The sequence below is a fragment of the Protopterus annectens genome, chromosome 10.part0 (assembly GCF_019279795.1).
Source record: "Protopterus annectens isolate FY-2018-M chromosome 10.part0, PAN1.0, whole genome shotgun sequence".
In the NCBI taxonomy this organism is placed as follows: Eukaryota; Metazoa; Chordata; order Ceratodontiformes; family Protopteridae; genus Protopterus; species Protopterus annectens.
Window position 1 is genome coordinate 732,501,391 of NC_056744.1, and position 16,493 is coordinate 732,517,883.

At 41.7% G+C, this 16,493-nt stretch overlaps 1 protein-coding gene across 2 annotated transcripts in view; it reads left to right on the forward strand.

Moving 5' to 3' along the window:
- PGM1 (phosphoglucomutase 1) overlaps positions 1-16,493 on the forward strand; it is a 426,650-nt gene that overhangs the window by 248,662 nt on the left and 161,495 nt on the right. For both annotated transcript variants that reach the window (XM_044085557.1, XM_044085556.1), the window contains exon 5: positions 15,010-15,200. In XM_044085557.1, the coding sequence (XP_043941492.1) occupies positions 15,010-15,200 (191 nt within the window). The remainder of the gene's footprint in view (positions 1-15,009; positions 15,201-16,493) is intronic.

Genomic DNA, 16,493 nt, shown 5'->3' on the forward strand with positions numbered 1-16,493 from the left:
GTTTGGGATGTTTCCCGGGATGGTAGATCTTTTTGCATCCCCTCTGAACAGATGACTTTCTCTGTTCTGTTCAAGAGTACCAAGTCCTCTGACTTGGAAAGTGGATGTCCTGCCTTTTCCTTGGAAGGGAATATTTGTGTATGCCTTTCTTGTTGGTGACTCCCTTTTGGGCCCAGGCAGTACTGCTTTCCTCCTCTTTTTCATTAGGCCAGGGTAAATCACAAGTTACCTCATTGGGTGATCTTCTCACACAAGACAAAGGGATCTCTTTTATCCTTCCTCACCTGCCCCCACTGTTCAGGTGACACCATGGGTGATAGGGTTTTGATCCTTTTAGGCACCTCTTCTGAGAATGTGCTTCGGTTCTGTAGAAGGCCAGGAAACCCACTACCAGAAAATCATGTGCATCTAAATGGAAGAGATTTTTTTTGTTTGGTGCCTCTCTCACCAGGAGGATCCCTTTTGACTGTGGGTTCCCTTGGTTCTCTTATTTGTGTGATCTGCTCCATGCTGGCTTGGCATATTCTTCAGTTAAAGCTCACCTATCTGCTGTCTCTGCTGGTCTGCCCTTGAATCCTCCTTTGGCCTCTCATTTGAGGTCAGGCAATTTCTTGAAGGCATCCTTCATAGCAAACTCTTGGGACCTCAGTTTTGTACTTTAAAATTTGGCTCCTTTTGAGCCTGGTAGTTCAGCTTCCTCGCAGCTTTGCACTTGGAAGATTGTTCTGCTGTTGGCTTGCTCTTCTGCCAAGAGAACATCTGAGGTTCAGGCACTTATGGCTATTCCTCCTTTTTTACTTTTTCCCAGAAACAGGGTATCTATTCACACTAATCCTTTTATGCCCAGTGTGATTGAGTTGACCCTCAATCACTCTGTTCAACTCCCTTCCTTTTTCCTTCTCCACAGTCTGCCAGAGAGGAGGTTCTTCACACCTAGGACCTACATAGACAACTCAGATATTATGTGGATAAAGCAACGGCTATTCATAAGCCTGTACAATTTCTCCTTTCATCCCAGGACTTTGGGTTTCACTATTTTCAAGCAAATCATCTCCTCCTGGATCACTAAGGCCATTTCCTTTAGCTGTTTTCATGACAAATGTCTTTTTTTTACCTGTGAAGGCACACTCTGCTAGAGCTCAACTGTCAGTAGTCTCTGTGTGCCTTTTCAAGGGTTTGGACACCAGTTCCATCCTTGAGGCTGCTACTTGGTCTTTTGTTCATACTTTTGCTAAACATTTATAATTTGGATATTGTCAGGGCCAGGGTGGGTTTTGCCAGGGTTATTCTCCATGGTTTTGTAGAGGTACCCATTGTGTCTTCTTCTCCCAGACTTCATAGCTCTTGTACTCTTCCTTCATTGAAGAATACTGCAACAGTAATATGGAAGGACATAGTACAGTTGTATAAAATCTTACCATAACCGGAGATGTCCTTTTCACTGTTTCAGTATTTGATCCCTCCCACCTTCCCCCTGTGTTATAGCCCTTGCCCCTGTCTCTCATTACCCTCTTTGCCGAGGAGCTCTCCCTTTCTTTTCCATTCTGAACTTTTTTCCTCTGGGTGTGCATGTTCTCTTTGGTCCCTGGAAACGTTTTGTTCCTCCTGGGGCAATTAATTTCTGAGTACTTGCATTTGAAAGCCACTTATATGCTCTATGTGGGGAGCATATATGCGATGTACAGTGCCTATAAGATCTAAAGGTTTTGTTATACTGGCTGGACATTGTGCTATCCTTGGCAGGAGATCCCTTCATTGAATACTGCAGCAATGAAAAGAATAATATCTATTTTATGGTAATATTTAAGGCAACTGTACTTCTCTAAGATGGACACCATCACTGAAGTTCATGTACCCACCCCACTTATTTCTGAGACCTTGCAGTTTGCCATGGACTTGACTTCAGGCTGCTTTAGAAATGCTGAGCTATGTTTTTGCAGAAGACTGGAGATTTTCAAAAATGCAATTTTGGAAGCCTGGTATCACACTGACACTGCTTCTGTGGCTTACAAAAGAGGGTTCACCCTTTCATGGTCCTGTAGCTGAATGGAGCTCACTTAGAAGGGAAGCTTTGTTTGCCACTTCAGTACAGTCCATGTTATATAGTGACCATGCACTGATTATTGCTATCCATACCCACTAAGAGTCTCTGATCAATTATTTTTGGAAAGGTGCACAAATAGGGGGTATCTGTAGCCAGATAAATGTAATTTTAAATAATTAAAGGCTGTTTTAAGGGATGAGGAAGGATGGAGCATCAGTGTGTGTGTGCCTGTGTGTGCATCTGTCTGCACATGTATGTATACTCTCATTTTTTTTTTGTGGCTACTGTGGTTATAATGCAGAAAAAAAGTCACTCTTACACAAATGGTGTTTAGGATAATATGGGAGTGTTGCAAAAGGGCACTGTTACATCATATACTATCAAATGCTTTGATGTCTTGTGTACTTTCTTTTCTGCTTCCTTCCGTTATGTTGCATAACTGAAAAGTGAGGAGGGTAAGGAAGATTTTTGCTAGTTACCAAGTTGCATTTCTGAATTAAAAGGATTTGAATCATTCATCTTAACACTGGTATCCATTAGACTACAGGAGCATGTTTAAAGAATAAAGATCCATGTTTTCTGAGGGGAAACATGGACATACATTTATATAGCTGCAATTCAGAGTTGCATACCTTCATTTGCTGTCTGTCAGCAGAAAGACAGAGTTGCTTTAGTGATGTGAAAAGTAGGCTTTTCACACTACCATTGCTTATTTATTTATTTATTTAACACTTGGTTTACCAGGCAAGTCCAACTGGGACAGAACTCATTTTCAGTGGAGGCCCTGGGAGAAAAGCTCCAGACGCATGTCTTTAGAATGTGGGAGGAAATCAGAGCACCTGGAGGAAACTCACACGAATGCAGGGAGGACATGCAGACTCTGCACAGAAAGCACCCCAGCTGAGAATTGAACCGGAGAACCTCTCTGAGGCGACATTGCTAACTGCTGCACCGCTCCCCTGCCCACATTGCAGTATCAAACATTTTTTGTTTCAAGGACTTGCTGAGAAAATGTAGAATTAAAAATACCAGTTGTGTGACTTTTGTTAACTAGGTAAAACTTCTAGACCAACTTAGCTCTTTCGTGACTTATTAGAGAGCACTGTTTCCTTATGTGACTTGTTTAGAGTCCCACCAAGGGAGATGGAAGGGACTCAAACCTGAGAACACAGGATGAAGCATGTTACCAGATCATAACCTTAATCCTCTATGCTAAACTGAGCAGTAAGGAAGTCATTTGGTGTAATATGAAAGGGTTCTATTTTAAACAGGGAAATGAGTAAAGCAGTTCCCCTTCATGTAGTTCATAAGAGCTTAATTATTTTTAGCTATAATGTATGTTCAACCATAAAGTAGGGCCATTCCTGCTAAAAAGCTTTGTACATACATAGATCATCCAATTAATGTGTCACAGCTTTACTTTAGAAGCCTGTCGTCCATTCCTGCTGTAATAATTCATTTCTTTTCAAATTATAGACTTATTAAACTGACTTTCCAAATAAACTCTAACAATAGGAATAAAATGTATTCCGTTTTCCATTTTTTGTTTTAAACAAAATGCTTATGTGCATTTTCTCTGACTTTTTTTTTTTGGTATGTTTATTCTGACTGCATTAAAACAATTTAACAAAGGCCAGGCATTGTCCTTTGGAAAAGGATTGTGCTGTCATTTTGGAAGAATGTTTGGTGTCCTGCCATGCATAGTTTTTTTTAGTATTGACTGCTGACAGCTGCGTCAAAATGGGTGTCCTGCTATTAAGCCCTGGTAAACTTGTCAGGAATTCATTTGCTATGCCTATGTAGAAAGGCACAGCTTCTTAATGTGCATCACAGACATTCTTGACATTAAACCTGTAATGTAAACAAGGCTGACACATGCAGCATTCAAAATCTGAACTGTATTCCTTAAGATGAGTCTGTTGGCTTGTTCAAGTCCAAGCTTTTGTTCCGTTATAAGAAATTAGCCGTGCCGAATGAGCTGTAGGCACTCACTTAATAGCTCAAACCTTCATTTGCTGTATGTAATTTAAGGACTGCCATGCTTCACTTTTCTGAGTTTGAAAGACTGCAGTCACTTTAACATGCATTAATAGTAGATCAGAAGAGTAATGCCATTTAATGCCTAATTTTTTTTTTTTTTTAAATAGCTGATCTTTCAAAGCTGTAGTGCTTTTATGTTAACTGTATGCGTCTCCTTTGATAATTATGCAAGTTAACAGTAATGTGGAATTTGTACATAGTTGCAAATGTATTGGCTAAACTGTATTCTGCTGGACTGTTAAACTGAAGAGTAATTTAATGTGAAAGTAAAACATGATGAAACAATTTCAGTCCTGTAACTCTACCAGAATGTTTGAAAATGCAGCCAGTTCATGATAACCAAGGTGTTCCGAGATTCTTTAATGTCATGAAGTTGTAATGCAGGAGACTAATTGCCTTCACTGCATGATACAGTACTTGATTTGGGTGCATTTTTCCTTATTCATTACTGTACTAAAGCAAACATTTATCTGTTTATATGAACTCGTTTACAGGTTAAAGCAGTGATTGTAAAGGACAACATTTTATTTGTTTGAATCAAAAGAGGAGGAAATGGGTAAACTTGAACCCACAGTAGAGTACACAAGTTTTATCAGAAACAAGATTTGGTGAAATTGGAATAAATATACCTAAGAAATGTAGACCTTTTTACTGTGTGATTATTGCTATATAAACATGTTGCTTGAAGCAACATATCACACCTAAGCCTGATGACAAGGTCACTGTAGTTGAAGTTTCACAGTTGCTGTTACAGTAGTGAGGAGTGGTGAGTATGCAAACTGTTCAACAGTGGATATTTACTTAAGTAATCCTGGGCTTTCCCTGACGGGAGTTGTTTGAATTGGGAGTGGAATTAGCTGGAAAAGACTTAATTCATGTGGGATGGTGGGAGCAATTGCCTTAGTTTAAGCTTTTAGATGGAAAAGCTGTGGCTGTTAGTGTAGTTTATTCAGGAGTCTTATGAGAAATAAGTCGTTATCAGGAGTGGGCGTTAATGAGAATCTGCATGTCAAATTTCTTGTAAGTAATGGCCTTAGTTGGAAGCTAGCATTACTCGACAGTGCTGGCGGACTCTGAAGTGCCGTTTTCTCATTGCACATTCTTATCCTTTTTTTTAAGGTTTCTGAGGACAGTGGGTACATATAGGAGCCCATTTCTGAAAACTGGCTAAGTGTGGCTTTTTTTTCTTCCGAGCTAATAATTAGATCATGCTGGACCTAGGAAATATGAAAGCATAAAAGTCTGGAGTGCAGTTCATTGATTTTTGGTGTTTATGTACTCAAAATATTTAAGTGATGGTACTAACTTGAGACCGATTCCTATGAATCTGAAGACTGGAGTGGTTCCAGGGTGGAAAATGAGTGGGGCTGTTGATGTCCCAGCCTTGGTGGACAGATTCAAGTTGCTGCTTAGCACCAAAGATCACAAGTTTGTTTTTGATGGGTTCTGCAGAAACGTATTAGATTCTAGCTGCTTTTTATGGTGCATGTCAGAATGGTTTGGTAGTAGATTGCCTTGTCATTCAGTGTTCAAATTTATTTGTAACTTTTGAACAAAGTGGTCAGTTGTGATTAAGTAGAAAAGCAGAGGTAAAGACTGCTCTTTGATGGACCCCTTGAAGAAGGGAGTAGTAGTGGGAAAGCTAGACTAGTGGTTTTAATAGAAAAGTGTATTTGGAGCAGGAAATTGGAGAACTATTCAGTTTACTTTAGGAAGTTTGGGTGGTTTGACAAGTAGCATGTTCATGTTCCAGAGTGTATTTTAAGGGATAGGAGGAAGGTAGCTAGTTGAGTAGTTGTTGTGTCTTATGGCTTTTCCCGGCTAGGGGTTGCCACAGTGGAACTTCGGTCTGCTAATGATTGCCAGTTGAGTTTTATGTGCCGATGTAGAAAAAAAGAGTGACTGCAGTTGACAGTGACCCATGTATCATTATCTACAAATTCTAGAAATTAGTTTCTTTACAACCTGTTGCCTGTTAAACAGGCAGAAGCTTGCCTGAAAAGGCACTTTGTTCCATGTCTGGCTAGAGAATGACAAAGGTCAGTGTTTTACTGCCCTATTAGAATGTAGTTGAGGGCTCCTACTTACTACATTTACCCAGTGTTTTGCTTTTGTTGTCTGGCTTATCCATCCTCTAGGTAATGTCCGATACAGAAGGGTAACTGCTCTTCTGCTTTTCTTTGCATAGACAAGGAATAATGCATTCCCTCTTCCAACACACACACACACACACACACACACACACACACAAAGTAGGTTTGTGAATTATAGCTTACTGTGTAAATTCACAACCTTTTGGTAAGCTAAAGGATGTCAATGTGCATATCATCCTTTCATTATTAAATTCTGTGGTTAAACAGCTTACCTTATTAGTACAAACACCTGTACACTTGAAGCAGTAACTTTGGAGCAGGAAATTTGATTTATCAAGAGTTTATCTGTCACTTCATAGTACTGCCCCTTTCCAGCTTACTTCTCTCCATGTAGCCTTTTTATGTGTACATTTCCTGATTTATTTTGGCTTATCTAAGCTGACATGAAAGTCCTTATTGTCTGGAAATGATTGAATTCCTGCCCCCCCCTTAAGAACTTTGAGAATTAACCCAAAGTATTTCATGATTCTAATTGCATTTGCATCATATATACTGAGTGCTAAAACACCCAAGTATACAGATCTTGCAGGGCCAAGCATCCTAACTGCAGCCTAACTAACTATACAAATATGCAAATTTAAGGTTTTGCAAAGTTTTATATATCTTTGAAGGTAAATGTGAGCTGAGGTACTGAAGTGACTTAATGGAGAATTAATGAAATGGAGTGCGTTTTCTTGACCCGACCCCCCCATCTTTTGAGAGGTTTAAAGTAATATAATTACAGATGTTCCTTAAATATTAAGGGTTTCTTGTAATTTTTTTTTTTTTTTATCTGAGGGGCATCCTTGTTTTAAATTGCTCAGCAGCGTTTGGACAGTCAGTCAGCACATGGACAACATGGAAGATACGATCCTAGTTTCTAACCTGTTTCAGTGAGAATTGTAAGTTTCACTTGGAGGAATTCTCTGCAATATGTGACTCTGTTGTATCCTTGTAGCTTTTGATGCTTGAAGCTGATGTTCCCCACATGCATTTTCTTTAGTTTGTACTTAATGTTCTTTCGTTTGGTACCATTTACGCTCTCACACAATTCTCCTATGCTTGGATGGTCTCTCCGTATAGTCTTGGTATGTAGACTTTCCTGTAAACTTGGTTTACAATTGTTTATTACTTGTAAATGGGGAAGGAAGCATTCTCTTAGTACTAGGGGCAAACTTGCAGGTTTCATTGGCTGTGACCATACAGTGCTTTGTGATGTTGGACATTTACTAGCATACTGTGCACTTGGTTCTGAGCTTCGTAACGTCACGAAATGCTGAACTGGAACTAGAGTGTGTCCCCACCTGTAGATGCACCAAGGAGGCTCCTCTTGTACATATAATGTAACTACTACTTTTGGTGCAACAGTTTATTGGCATCTGAGGATATATAAAGAAGCATTACAAGGTAGCAAGTTATCAACTTAAGTAAATGCTTGCTTTTATTTTGATGGCAGTGATGCTTTGAACTTGCAACATTTTTTGAGTACTAGCAAGATTAAGCTTATGTAACAATTTAGTAAGTTGCTGCCTTTGTATTTCGTTTACTCTTGTAACTACATAAAACTGAATAGGTAACTTTGATGGTTACTATATGATTGCTTGTAAAAATATTAAGTAGAACTGAGCAGGAATCAACATGAACCCTTTTTCAGACTTGCCCCAGGAGTACTGTCTGAATGACCTGCTTAGTTACAAATGGAGGCTGAGAGAATCAAAACCCTGAATGGATATTGGGAACAGCTCAGAGCTTTAATTCTCTGTATTAACTGCTAGACTTATTCCTTAATCATGGCTGACTGAGAACAAATTTCCCTTAAACTTATCCCTAAACATTGGAGACAATATGTATAATTACTGGTAGGCAAGTCTCCCGGTACCTGTGTGTCTGTGTGTGTGTGTCTGTGTGTGTGTCTGTGTGTGTGTGTCTGTGTGTGTGTGTGTCTGTGTGTGTGTGTGTCTGTGTGTGTGTCTGTGTGTGTGTCTGTGTCTGTGTCTCTGTGTGTGTGTCTCTGTGTGTGTGTCTCTGTGTGTGTGTCTCTGTGTGTGTGTGTGTCTCTGTGTGTGTGTCTCTGTGTGTGTGTCTCTGTGTGTGTGTCTCTGTGTGTGTGTCTCTGTGTGTGTGTGTGTCTGTGTGTGTGTGTGTCTGTGTGTGTGTGTCTGTGTGTCTGTGTGTCTGTGTGTCTGTGTGTCTGTGTGTCTGTGTGTCTGTGTGTCTGTGTGTGTGTGTCTGTGTGTCTGTGTGTGTGTCTGTGTGTCTGTGTGTCTGTGTGTCTGTGTGTCTGTGTGTCTGTGTGTCTGTGTGTCTGTGTGTCTGTGTGTCTGTGTGTCTGTGTGTGTGTGTCTGTGTGTGTGTCTGTGTGTGTGTGTGTCTGTGTGTGTGTGTCTGTGTGTGTGTGTCTGTGTGTGTGTGTCTGTGTGTGTGTGTCTGCAGGGTGGGGGGAGCTAGATTTCACCCTTCCCAAATTTAGTTAGCTGCTAAATCAACTGTTTAGACAGGAGTGGAGAAAGGAGAAACTCCCCATGAAATCGTTAAGCACATAGTGCTTAATGTACTTGAGCAGTTAAGACTCAATTGACTGGTACTTCGTTTTAGTTTTACTACAGTAGTACAGTAATAACAATAGACCATTTGAAGGCACAGCTTGGGTGAAGAAATAGTCTTTCTTCAGCTTTTGTGAGGTTCAAATAATCTTTTTGGTTTTGGAGGAGTTTAGGAGTGACTTACTTTTCTTTAGCAAGAACTGAGGGAGAGAGTCTATAGAATAGCTGAATGTGAGAGACTGGATCAAAAGATAACTTGTCATCTGTGTAAGAATGGTAGGAAGGTTAGTGATTAGAGGGTAGTTTAATAAGGTTTGAAAACAGTGATGCAGGTATGGAGCCCTGGGACACTCCATTGGTATGGGGTACTTGAAATTATGCACTGATTTTTGGCTCTGAAATATCTATGTTAAGAACTGTTGGAACTAGGTGACAGTGCTGGGGTCAACTCTGATTTCTCAGAAGGAGTGAAGATGCTGGTGATGCTCATAAGATCAAATTTTTAAGGTCGGTAGTGATCCTCAAAAGGTTCCTTTTGGATCTTGTGAGCAAGTGACCCATAGTGCTGTCACTGTACTCCTGCCAGCCCACAATACATTTGAGTGAGGAGGTGGTACTGTTGAATGCAAGTGGCCAATTGGTTGTAGATTAGCTTTTCCAAATATCCCCCCAGGAGTGGGGAGGATGGATTTGGGGTGGGAGTAAGAAGCATTTTCCTGAGGCTGCTTGGGAAGGGGTTTGAGAAGAGCAGTTTTCCACGTTTAGCATTGTGTCTTAAGTAGATGTTATAAATGTGGAGAAGTGGCATGTTAACAAAATATCACAAAATGTGATGAACCAAGGGAGTAGGTCATCTATGCCATCATCTGACAAATGTAACTGGACAAAGTTCCTTTCTTTCAGAGAAAGGATATCTTTGCTGCATGTTTGTGGTTACACTAACAAATTCAGTACAGATGTGATATAGTGGCAAGTGTTTCATTGCAGATTATTTTTTTTTCTTTTTTGACTTTCTCTTCCCCTTGTGGCCATCACATAATTTCATAGGTTCATAGGTTCATACTAGGCTATCTGCCCGAGGGCATTTACAAGCCTAGCCCATAGTTTTGTGGCTTACGCCACCCCTTTAGTATGGGGAACTATACCCATTATTTTGCTGTGCCTCTGTTGAGCAGTGACACTGAGGTAATCCCTGGGGTATATCTGCGATCTCCCATCCATTGGTCAAGATTTCTCTTGAACAAGGCCAGCGAGGTGCTCTGCCTCACATATACCGGGATTTTTCCACAGCATAGGAGTCTTTGGGTGATGAATCTATCCCTCCAGCACGTCCTATTAATAGCCGTGTCGAGGTTTAAGTCTCCGCCTTGTGGCTCTGATGGATCTAGATTTTTGAGGTGAAGCATATTCATCAAATCTGGGTTTGACATGGCCTTGTATGTTAGGCAAAGGTCACCTCTGAGCAGCGGTAAGCGACTGAATAGAGCTGGAGTTCTTTCAGTCAGGCAGCATAGGACAGATGTTTGAGACCCTTTATCCTTTTGGTGAGGAACTTTTGTGGCCTCTCCAGCTGCTGCAAGTGTCGGGTCAGATACATTCCGAATGGGGCATTGTACTCAATCATTGGTCTGATGAGTGATGAGTATAGGAGACTATGACCTCCCTTGATCTAGATGAGAATCCCTTCATGATAAGGTGGGCAATGTAGAAGGTCTTCCTAACTACTTTAGCTACATGGGTGTCGAATGACAGACTACTATCAACCTGGGTCCCCAGGTCCCTGATAACTTCTTCTGTACTCAGTGGATTGCCACCTATTTGGTAGCTAGGGTAACCTTGTTTTTCCCAAGGGTATGACTATGCATTTTTGGCATTTAACTTTAGGCCATGGCTCTGGCACCAGTTATCCGCTTCTGTGAGACCCTTCTGAAGGATATCTGTGTCAGATGTGTTTTCTACTATGGCCCAGTTTGCAGTCATCTGCAAACTTTGTCAGCCATAACCCTCCTGTGTTTGCTTGTACTCGAAAAGTAGATGCCAAACAAGAGTGGGCCCAGGACTGAGCCCTGTGGTACACCACTTGTGACAGGCTTTGAGTCTGACATGGCGCCAGCAACTCTGACCCTGTGGGTTCTGTCACTCAGCCAGTTTGCAACCCATCTTGTGATGTATGGGTTAACATTTAAGCTGGTGAGTTTTTCAATGATACCCGAGTGGGTATTGTATCAAAGCCGCCAGATCGAGGTAGGCTGTATGGACTGCCTTTCCTCATCAATGGCTTTGGTGACTGTTTCAAAAAGTCAACCAAGTTTAGAAGGCATGATCTGCCTTTGACAAAGCCAAACTGGGATGGATCCAAAGTCTGCAAATTCCCTATGTCTTTATTTATGAGGTCCATTATGATCCTCTCCATGGCTTTGCAGATAAGGCTTGTCAAGCTAATGGGCGGTAATTTCCAGGGTCGGTGGAGGCACCGCCTTTGTGAAGTGGGACCACAGTTGCAGTGCGCCACTCCTGGGTACGATCCAGAGGTAAGACTATGATTAAACAGCTGTCCTAGCTGTGGGTTTAATTCCTCGTTGAGTTCGGAGCACACAGCCGGGGACACCATCAGGTCCCATGGATGCTGTGTTTTTGCTTTGGAGAGAGCAGTTCTCACTTGGGCTGGAGATGTTTGGGGGGCTGCAACCGCTTGGGATAGATATCTCTCCTTTTGGGAGAAGTTTGCACTGAACCTGTCAGCCAGTATGTTGGCAATGTCTGTAGGATCAGTAATCTTCACATCATTTTGAACTAGTTCTGAGCATATCTGGGAGTTTCTCCCAGGTTTCTAACATAGCTAAAGAAGGCCTTATGATTGTCTTTTGAGTCTTTAGCTATTTTTCTCTCAAAATTTGCTTTGGATGATTTTATGAGAGCTCTTAGTTTTTTACTTATAGTGATCAAGGGTGTCTTACCTTTTAAGGATTTTGCTCTATCTTGTAGTAGCTTCCTCCTTTTGTTGTAGAGTTTGTTTATGGCTGGGGTCCACCAGAGTGGACGCTGCCTTTGGTACAAAGAGTCTTTGTTTTGCTTGGGATTGCCTTATCCATGCAGTCCTGCAGGTGCTGGTAGAAGGCATTTGTAAGTGATTCAGCGGCTTGAGTACTGTTTTCGACCGGCGCGGGGGCAATTAGAGGAGACCACACTAGTCTTTAGAAGTGTGAAGTCGGCTTTCAGAAGTTCTTTACTGTGGTCTTTTATTTCAGGTGGGGTGGGATGAGGACCTCCAGCGAGATTAGTTTGTGATCTGATCTCACCAGTGAGGGGTATACTTCGGTGTTGAACATTGTGCTCCCATGTTCGTGATGATGAGATCAAGTATGTTTTCTCCTCTTGTGGGGATGGTGACTAGTTGTTCCATGGCATTTGAGTTTATGAATTCCAGGAACTTTTGGGCTAGGGTGTTTGGGCTTGAGTAGTGTTCCCAGTCTATATTAGGGTAATTGAAGTCACCTAGTATGATGGTGTTTGGTGATACATTTATCCCTCTAGTGTTTTCAGGAAGGCCATGTGAGGTTCCTGAGTTTGTGAGGGTGGCCTGTAACATGCTACAATTTGCAGAGCAGTCTTGCCTATGGTTAATTGCACCTGGATGGTCTCCGATGCATCGCGTTGCCACCAGTCCTGAGGTGTGGGTGTCTTTGATGAATATGGATACCCTCCTTTCTTGGTATTGTCCGGATTTTGGGGCCGGAACGCATGATAAGAGGTAAAACCTGATAGTGCTGGGGTGCTCTCAGGAGCCTTGAACCAGGTTTCTGTCACTGCACAGACATCGATGTTCTCCATACTGAGAAGGGCCTCGAGTGCGTGCATTTTGAGATTTAGACTTCTGGCATTGAGCAGCATTACCCTTAGTTTTTTTCCTTTTTGTGTTCTAGGGTGGTAGGTTTAGAATTTGAGCCTTGCCTAAAAAGGCACTATGGGGGTGGCAAGAGCCTTTGCCAATATCCGAATCCCAGGGTGACAGGTGCAAGCCGCCCTTGCGGCAGCGTGGCTTGTCCAGCATGTCATCCCAGGCAGACAGACATTGATCCCCTTTGAATGACACCAGAGTTTAAGCCAATTGTTAAAGCTGATCATCTTATCTCTGTATTGTGGCATCATTCTTGGTGAAGGTAGGATACTGCTCAAGGTCAGGGTCATACCTGCCTGGGCTACATAATCAGAGAGCTCCTCAATGTCTCTTTTCATGTAGTCCAAGGAGGTACGCCTCAGGTCGCTTACACCAGCGTGACAATGACTGAGTCATATTTGTACCTGCTGTTGAGAGACCTGAGTGCTTGCATTATGTGGTGGATTCTAGCGCCCGACAGGCAGCTTACTGTGACCTTCTCCTTACTCAGTCTGGTGAGCTGGACGCCAGTGTGTCTGACTATGGAGTCACCAATGACTAGTGTGTCTGGCATTGTGTTTGGCCTTAAGGGCTGTGACTGTTTGACACCTGACTGTGAGGTCTATGTGTTGCAGGTGTTGTGTTCTGAGGTGGTGGTTGTTTGGGTGTCTGCTTTGGTGGCCTCTGCTGTTTTGGTAGATTTTTGATCAGAGCCGAAAGTATGTCTTTTGTGTGTTTATGTGTATGATTTGAGGTTGTGATGGTACTATGTGAGACTGGGTCTATAGTGTGTGTGGTAACCTTCTCCTCCTGACTGGTCTTGCCAGTCCTATGTTGAGAGAGCTCAGCCTCCAGTTTGGCTGTATAGTTGCATCTCTCGCATGTATTTGTGTTTTGTGGGAGGAGGAGAGGGTTGTTCAGGTACATGAGGCAATTGTAACATTGCCTCAATATTCCCAGGTTCACCAGCTGAGCAGGAGAGGACACTAGCAACTGATCCTCGACATGCTAGAAGGACTAGACAAAAAACTTTAAAAGAGATTCCGGGGACGGGTGACCGAGAAATGGGGTTTGCCTTTTGGGGTGCTATCTATAAGAGTGCCGATCAAGGTAATAAGTACTGTAGGAGCAAGTGCTAGGTTTAACAGATAGAGAAAAGTCTACTTGGAGTCAAGTAGAGATGATCTTTTAGGTATTAGAGAAAGTGCTAGTAACAGGATGCTTAAAGGTAAGATTGAAAAGAATGCACTCTGCAGTGTGCACTAGAGAAGTTAGATATGAAAGTAGGTAACTTGAGTTTTACCTGTTTAAAAGTTAAGGTTTAGTGGAGAGTTACTATTTTAAAACAGCAAGATGGACTGAAAGGGTGGTTACTTTTGTATTTTGGTACTATGAAATACTGTAGGATGGCCAATAAATTTAAATAATTGAAGGGTGGGATTTCAAAAATGATGGTTTTGTGATTACTCACATAAGCCAGTGAAAGTAGAGAGAAATGAGATATATATGGTCAGATTAACATAAGAGGCGGGCAACTAGAAAGACAGTGGTATTTAACAAGACAACTTAAATGGGTGGGAGAGAGGGGAAAAATTCTGCCTGACTCAGAACAGAGAGAGCTGTGGTCTCTTTTGAAGTTTTAATATGCTGTTAAACAGAATGCAAGCAAAACACAAGGTAAAGAAAACAAACTACAGTATTCAAAATATAGAAAGGCAATACAGAAATACAAAAAATAACAGCAAACTAACCTTTCCTTCACAGCAAAGTGTAGCAGAGTCTGGATGAGCCTTTCTGGTAAACTTATACTATAGGTCCACTTTTTTCCCCTAAAACGTGAACTCCCTGTGGCCCATTTGTTCCTCTCAGGGTGAGAGCCAAGCAGCACAGTGAGGCCATTATCCATGAGGGTAGATTTGTTCCCCCTGCTTTTAGTCCATAATCCCTGCTGTATATGTTTGGTAACCATTTGCAGGGTTCACTGTGCAGTAGACATCACGGAGAAGATGTCACTTGCTTCTAGAGGCAACATAACCTCCTAAGACTGCCCTGTCCCCTGAAAGTCAGCACTCCAGAGTAATCTCCCCAGGGTGTTCTGCAGCAGGACGAAGCATCCCTAACGTACCACAGAAAGATGTGAGCTAGCTAGTTAAGACGCATCACTCCTTTTTCCTGTGATGTATCCAACAGACACCTGAGCCACCGATCAAAACTTGAGTAACTAGTTGTAGTCAAGATTTTATCCCTGTATGTCAGTGAAGCTAGCTCTGTGGAGTGTTTTTTTAGCAGCATAAGCAATTTATCTAATCCTGTTTAAATAAAATAATTATTGTACCATGAGTACAACATTTTTTACTTTTTCTATTTACACAGTTATGGGACCTTATGTAAAGAAAATTCTGTGTGAAGAACTAGGTTCTCCGGCAAACTCTGCTGTTAACTGTGTACCTTTGGAAGATTTTGGCGGACATCATCCTGACCCAAACTTGACATATGCCGCTGACTTGGTGGAGACCATGAAGACTGGGGAGTATGACTTTGGAGCTGCATTTGATGGAGATGGTGTAAGTGTCTGTATTGATTTTGTTAACCATTTATTGAGAAGAAACACAAAATCACGACAGTATCTGCACTTCGTGACACACAGTAATACAAAACTGATAAGATTGTATAAATATTTTGTGTTTCACCTTACTGTGCTGCTTGTGAGTAAGATTGCTGCATTTTGACAGATGCACTACTTAGCAGATTGCATTTTTTGTGTAGAGGGCTCAACTTTCCCTTTCTCTATTCGTGATACAGAATGTGAGCACTGCTTGACTTTTTTTTTTCTGTCCTCCATTCTTCAGGGTATTTGTGTCATCTTACAGTATCCATTTTCTTACTTCCTTGGATGATCCCAAAGCTCTCCTCTGCACTGGGTGTTTTTTGTCCTTATAAAAGAGTTAGTAATATTATGATGACAAGCTGTTGTGCTGTACATTTAATGCAATCCTCTCACATTCCATTGTTTGGTGTTTTGTGCAGTGATGTCATGTAGCACACACTTGTCTGCAAGCCACCAGCGCAGCTTTGATTTAAGCACAATTGTTTAATGGGTAAGAGCTCCATAAAAAGTCCATTCGTCCTGCAGTTAAACAAAGTTGCCCCTTTGGTTGTGAGTCCTGTACCTCAGTTGCTTACTGTAACTCTTATTCTGCTAATTAAAGCTTCTGATGTGATTGTGCCCCCCCCCATCTCAACCTGTGTGGATTCCTGTGATCAAACACAAACTTTACTGAAGCCTTCAGTTCTGAAGTGCAACTTCTGTAATACCCTGTGAGTGTAATTCTAACCAGATTTTGTTTGCCTCTTTCAGTTGCCAGATGTGGATGTAGTTCCTTATCACTTTTCCAGTATTCTGTACTCCTGGGATATCCTGACAAGGTTAGCTGAATGTCCAGCCAGCGTATTAGTGCTTTTAAATTTTCCGGGCACTGTGTCAGATGTATGTCCTACTCGCAAGGCATAAAGTAAATGTGACATGAATGCTTAATCGTCAGAACTACTTTGCTGTCAGTCCAAGTACTACGTGTGAATTCAGTATGCAAGGTGTTCACAGAAATTGTTTCCACTACTGAGCATTTTACAGAGAAGTGCAGTATTGGAGTCTCTCCCTTTCTATTTCTAATTATTACCTTAGTTTGCATGTCATCCAGGAAGGGAAAATGAGTGTGGGAGGCCGATTCCGCACAAAGATAGACACAGATAGTGTCTTTTTTGTTTGGGTGCATGACCATATGCAGTATGAGATTTCTGAGGTGTTTGTCCCTTGGACACTCCACAGTCATCTGTGTTTTATTTCCTGAGGGTGTTTG